Source organism: Mus pahari, chromosome 3, assembly GCF_900095145.1.
Source record: "Mus pahari chromosome 3, PAHARI_EIJ_v1.1, whole genome shotgun sequence".
Taxonomy (NCBI): Eukaryota; Metazoa; Chordata; class Mammalia; order Rodentia; family Muridae; genus Mus; species Mus pahari.
In genome coordinates this window covers 104283768-104290133 of record NC_034592.1, presented here as the reverse complement: position 1 = coordinate 104290133, position 6366 = coordinate 104283768, and the positions used below count along the sequence as shown (strand labels likewise).

General features: G+C 41.1%; 1 protein-coding gene across 3 annotated transcripts in view; it reads left to right on the top strand.

The window, feature by feature from the left end:
* The window catches only part of Ubr1 (ubiquitin protein ligase E3 component n-recognin 1), a 122267-nt gene that overhangs the window by 101208 nt on the left and 14693 nt on the right, over positions 1-6366 (top strand). The window contains exons 40-41 of one of the 3 annotated variants that reach the window (XM_021192101.2): positions 4035-4134; positions 5079-5212. In XM_021192101.2, coding sequence (XP_021047760.1) covers positions 4035-4134; positions 5079-5212 — 234 coding nt within the window. Of the gene's footprint in view, positions 1211-4034; positions 4135-5078; positions 5213-6366 lie in introns of those variants that run through there. The other 2 variants (XM_029535771.1, XM_029535770.1) reach the window with 2 other exon arrangements.

Genomic DNA, 6366 nt, shown 5'->3' with positions numbered 1-6366 from the left:
TCATTCCATCTGATCACCATGGAGCACATGCTTCAGATATTCCTTACAACAGATACAGGTAAAGCTCCTGCCTCATTCCATCTGATCACCATGGCACACACTCCTTACAACAGGTACAGATAAAGCTCCCGTCTTAGATGACTGTAAGTAATAGTTGCATGTGCTTTATTGGCAGAATGAATTATGTTTGTGATTAATCATGTTATGTGTTTCTAAGTCTCATGTTATGTCATGTGTTATTTATTCATATATTTCTTACCAAATGTTACTTAAATAGGTAAAGGCAGAATAAGTTATGAAAGGGTAATTAGCTCAAGATACTTGATTGTCTAATTTCCAGCTACTCTCCAGATATGTAGGTGGACTGTTAGGACCTGTTTTTCTCCTTGTTTTCCAAATATTTCATTGTCAAAGTCTCTCCAGGTTTATTTCTACCCACATACATTCTGCCTTTTGCCAAGCCTTTCAGGAACCGTTTTTCCAGTCCCAGTGATAGTGTGTTTCTTACCTTGTTGCACTGCTATAGGCTACTTCATGTCATGGTTATCTGTAGCTTATTCCACTCCTTGCCCAGTTTCTCCTTCTGCACATGTGTTTTCTGATTACAGAAAACAATCACATTTTAAAACCATTTCCCTTAGCATCAAGTATCTGGCGATCTTTGTTCTCTACAATAAGTACTCATTAAACGTTTGTGAATTATGACTTGAGTTACATGAATATAACATTATCAGATTATAAGTATCCTTTTAGAGTCAAGTCATTAATAGCCATGAAGTGCTAGGCAGTGGCTCAGTGTGTAAAGTACTTGTTGTGCAAGCCTGAGGACCAGAGCCCACCCAGAAGCTAGACAGGGCTGGCGCTGCCACACTCAGGAGGCTGAGGCAGGGATCCCTGGAACAAGCTGAATTGCTAAATTAAATGGAATTCCAAGCTTCAGAGAGACTCTGCATCAAGAAATAAACAAGTAGATGGAAAGTGATCAAGGAAGACATTTCAGTATCAGCTTTGGACTTCTTTATGTATGTGTGCACATACATGTAAGCACACATACACACACGCATATGTATATGCATACATACTATATATGATATGTGTACATGTAAAACGAATGAACAATAAATAAAGTCTGGTTCTGGATAACAGTGATCAATAAAAAATACTAAAAATTCAGGAAATTTAAAGAAAAATAAGATTTAAAAAAGAAAAGAATAGAAAAAAAAAACCTGTTAAAGGGGGCTGGAAAGATAGACCAGTGGTTAACAGCACTGGCCTCTCCTCCAGAGGACCCAGGTTCAATTCTCAGCACCTGCATGGCAATTCACAACTGTAACTCCAGTTCTGGAGGGTCCACCTCCCTCTACTGACACCCTGAGTACTACATGCATGTGTTTCATTTTTACAGAGAATCTGCAAAAAGTATACATGTGCCATAAAACAATAGAGAAAACTTGGAAGCAATCAGGATAGCCATTAGTTGATCGATAAATAATTTGTGGAACATCTAGATAGTAGAATGTGATTGGTTCTAAGAAGAAATGAACTATCCAGTCCTGAAACTGCATAGAGGAGATTTGAGTGTATAAACTAAGTGAGAGAAGCCAGTGTGAAAGACACTTATGGTCCAACTTCAGGACATTCTGGGGAAGATGAAACTGGAGATAATGTGAGCAGAACAGTGGCATGCCTGGGTAAGGGAGGAAAAGCACAGAGATGGTGAACTAGTCTATATAATAGATGTATATATTGTATCCAGACCAATAGAAAGCAGAGCGCATGAGTGAACCTTAACCTTAGTCTTGAATCGGTGAGATCAGCTTTACAGCACCATTTTACTCTTTCAATACTAAACTGGCTCTTCTCCGACTCTTGCCTCTCTGCATAAGCTGTTTTCAAAGACTCAGTTTTATTATTTTTAATTTTGTGAGTTTGCATTCTAAATGCAAGTGCCTGCATAGGCCAGAGGCATCAGATCCTTTGGAGTTATAGTTACAGGAAGTTATGAGTTGCCTAAAGTAAGTTCTGAAAACTAAATTTAGGTCCCCTGAAGCTTAGTGAGCTCTCCTAACCACTGCCCCCAGGCACCACTTTTTAAAAACAGTTTCACTCTAGGTCAGGCTGTTTTGGAACTCATTATATAGCCCCAGGTTGTCCTTGAACTCTTGGCAATCCTCCTATTTTATGCTCTCAGTGATAGGTTACAGGCATGAGGCATGACTTTGGCTTAGACTTTAGAATCAATTTGTCAGTATGAACTTTTGGTCAAAATAATTGTCAATAATACACATAAAATGAACAATGTTGGATATTGAGAAATAGTAGTTCTGAAATAGTAGAATTCTATATTTTGTGCTGTTTTGCTATGAATCTGAAACTTCTCCAGTTCAGTGAAGTTTACTGATTTATGTGTGTATATATTTATTTGTGTGAGTGTGTACCTGCCTGTGGAGGCTAGAGGTCAATGCTAGGTGTCGCTATCTTAGTGTTTGAGGCAGGGTTTCTCAGTGAACTGGGAGCTCATTGGTTAAGCTGGGTTGGGTAGCCAATAAGTTCTGGGGATCTGCCTATTTCTGTTCAACCTATGTGAGTAGCCGTGCCCAGCTTTTACATACATGTGTGCTGGGAATCAGAACACAGCTTTTCATGCTTGAGTGACAAGTACTTTATCTCCTTCCTGGCTCAGTTCATTGATAAACAAACAAACCAATAATCTCATTATGTATATGCATTTGTCAAACTCTTCAAAAGGTTTGCTTGAACTCATTTCATTATAAGTAAAACTCACTTTGCCTCCCCTGCCCTCACCCTCTGTGCATATTCATGTATACAAATTCACATGCAGACATACATATCATAATTTAAAAATTATTGTGCTTTTTGTTTGTCTGTATGTTGCTGAGGATTGAACCCAGGTTCAATGTAAGCATTGTGGTGGAATGTAAGCATACATTCCACCACTGAGCAACACGTCACTTGTATCTAACTTGATTGGGGGAAAAAATAATGCAAACTCAATATGTTTCCACGTTGAGTAGATTGTTGTATTTGTTTATTTGTGGAGGAAGGGGTGCCTGTGCCAACATGCGCATGTGGAGGTCAAGCCAAATTAGAGGAGTCAGTTTTCTCCCTCTACTGTCTGGGTTCTGGGTTCTGAATTTAGGTTGTCAGCATTTACCTACTGTGCCTTTACCTACTGAGCTATCCTACCAACCCTGTTGGCAACTTTTAAAGATAAAGTATGCCTTTAGATTTTATTTGGAAAACGAAAAACAATATGATGTCAAATCATTCAGAGAAACTTTATGACCTTTCAAATGCATTGATACATAGGCAGTTTGAAAACAATAACTATTGAAATGTGCCCTAACAGTCTGTCATAGGAAACTGCAAGGCAGCCATTTTTATCTCCATTTCCATAGTAAGCCTGAAGCTGAGGGGTTTAACATAAAGGACAGAGCAGTTAGAGCGACGTTCTGGGATCATGAATCTGAGGTTTAACACACTGGATAGGGAGCAGGATCTTTGGGGGAGAGGAGCTAGGTCTATTTTTTTTTAATTAATTAATTAATTAATTAATTTTACATACAGATTGCAGCTTCCCCTCCCTCCTCTCCTCCCAACCCCCCCGACCCCCAACACACACACACACACACACACACACACACACACACACACACGTTTTTTTCCTGAGAGAAGAGGCCTCCCGTGGATATCAACCCACTTTGGCTTATCAAGTTACAGTAGAAATAATTCTTCTATTGAGGGTAGACAGGGCAGCCCAGTCAAGGGAAAGGGATATAAGGCAGGCAACAAAGTCAGAGAGAGCCCTGCTTCTTCTATTAGGGGTCCCACGTGAAGACCCGGCTGCACATCAGTTACATAAGTGTGGGTGCCTAGGTCCATCCCATCTATACTCTCTGGTTGGTGGTTCAGTCTCAGTGAGCCCCTATGGGCCCAGGGTAGCTTTCTGTAGGTTTTCTTGTGGTGTCCTTGACCTCTCTAGCAGGGAGCAAATGTTTAAATCTGCCCTGCAGATCTGTCTCCAGGGCCGCCGCCTGCTGAGGGTGAAGAGGACAGTGAAGAGGCTCGCTGTGCATCTGCTCTCTTTGTGGAGGTGTCGCAGCACACGGACGGGTGAGTAGCAGACCCTGGCCACTCGCTTGCTTGGCCTGGGCGCCCCTCCGTCAGTCCAGGTCCTTGTTCAAAGGTTTGGCAGTGTTCCTCTCAGCCATTTGAATTCTCGTTTTAAAATCAGCTAAGGATAGGCTCATAGTAAAGAAAATGTACTTTGATTTTTACCTTGAAGTAAAATGTTGTAGATTAGAACTGTTTGTTTTAGATAAAAGTAGGAAATAAGTTGCCTTATTAGTGATTATACCTTGATATATGTAAATAGTTAAAAGCTTTTGATATTTTTAATTATTAATGTGGGAACTAATTTTGCATTTATATTTTAATCTGCATATACTGTATAATCACTATATGTAATATATACAGCCGATTTAAGTTTACAAGGAAATTGAGCAGAGAATTAAAATGTTCACTTTTACTTCCCCGTACACGGTTTTGTATTTTGGTGATTTGTTTGTTAGAACCAATAGAACTGATAACGCTGACATGCTATTGTTAGTTGAAAGCCATAGTTTGAATTATTTAAGTTTGACCATTGCAGTCATCTCATTATCCCACAGATTACTGTCAGGGTTTATATAGGCACTAGGAACATACTCATTTTTAGGAAATCCAGTCACTTTATTACTAAGTTTTTCTTCTTATTTCATTGCAAGTGTGGCGAGGTTTTTGTTTTTGTTTTGGTTTTGATCTCAGTAACAAGCCTTGCTGTACGTTGCAGGGAGAGCCTTGTATGAGGCTGGGTTTAGCCCTTGGAGAGTCTTTGCCTAGTGCTCAGAGGGCTTTAGTGTTGCTGTCAGGTGGACATAAAAACTATTGGCTAACTGAATACTCTTTAAAAAATGCTTAGAAACTAAGTCATTAACCAAAGGTGATTTTTAACAGGGTCATGTTTAAAAATCTAGTTTGAGTCTGGTAAATGTTCTCTTCTGGAACCCTTGCCCTAGCCTCGTTGGATGTGCTGCTCCTGGCTGGTGCCTCTGGCTCTCCCTGAGGAACGGCATCACCCCTTACCTTCGCTGTGCTGCACTGCTTTTCCACTATTTACTTGGAGTAACTCCACCTGAAGAACTGTTTGCTAGTAAGTAGAAGACTGAAATCAGACAGCGAATGGAGACCTGTCTTCACTGACAGAGAGAACAGTGGAACCACCTCTGCCCTACCTGCCCTCTGTGCACACTGAACCCAGGTTCCCTGCCCAGGGCTAGTTAAAATTAAAAGTGAGGCCAAAATCCAATTTGGTTTCATAAGCCACAAATCCTCCTGGTGGCTCCTAAGTATGCATAGTTAAATCCTTGTATTATTAGAGCACCTGCAAGCCAGGAAGGGAGGAGGGAGAGCATGCAGTAGACAGTGGTGTGAGCTGTTCAAGCATGATGACTTGAGTTCAATCCCAACACCCCACACACCCCACAGAATAGGCTGAGTGTAGGATGGACAGCATGATAGCTCCCTGGCTAAGGTCCTGGTTGCCAGGCCTGACAGCATAAGTTCACTCCCTGGAACCCACACAGAAGAAGGGTAGACTAACTCTTACAAGTTGTTCTCAAACCCACAACATGCACACTGTGGTATAGTCATGCCCTTCCCCTCCCCCAGTAAATAAATAAATATAAAAAGTAAATAAAAATTTAAAATCCAGATGCTGTGGCAAGCAACTGTAATCCTAGCATTTCTACGAAATGGGAGCAGAGTCAGGAGAAGCACCCTGGGGGCTGTGGCCCAGCTAGCTTGGAGTTCCTAGTATAGCAGCAGAAATAAGACAGACCTGGCTTAACAAAGTAAAAAGAAAGAACTTGAATCCTAAAAATTGTCCTCTGGCCTCCATGTGAAAGCAAGGCTTGTGATCATATACAAGTATACACACACACATGTACGTGTGTACATACACAGGCATGCATGCAATTATTTTAAACATACATATGTGCAAGCTGAATGTAGTGGCACACAATTTAATCCCAGTACTCAGGAAGCAGAGGCAGGCCAACTTCTATTAGTTTTAAGGCAGCCCTGTTTACATAGGGAGGTCCAGCCTTCCTAAGGCTATATTGTGAGAATTTGAATCAAAAATAAAAGAAACGGCCGGGCGTGGTGGCGCACGCCTTTAATCCCAGAACTCGGGAGGCAGAGGCAGGAGAATTTCTGAGTTCGAGGCCAGCCTGGTCTACAGAGTGAGTTCCAGGACAGCCAGGGCTACACAGAGAAACCCTGTCTCGAAAAACCAAAATAATAATA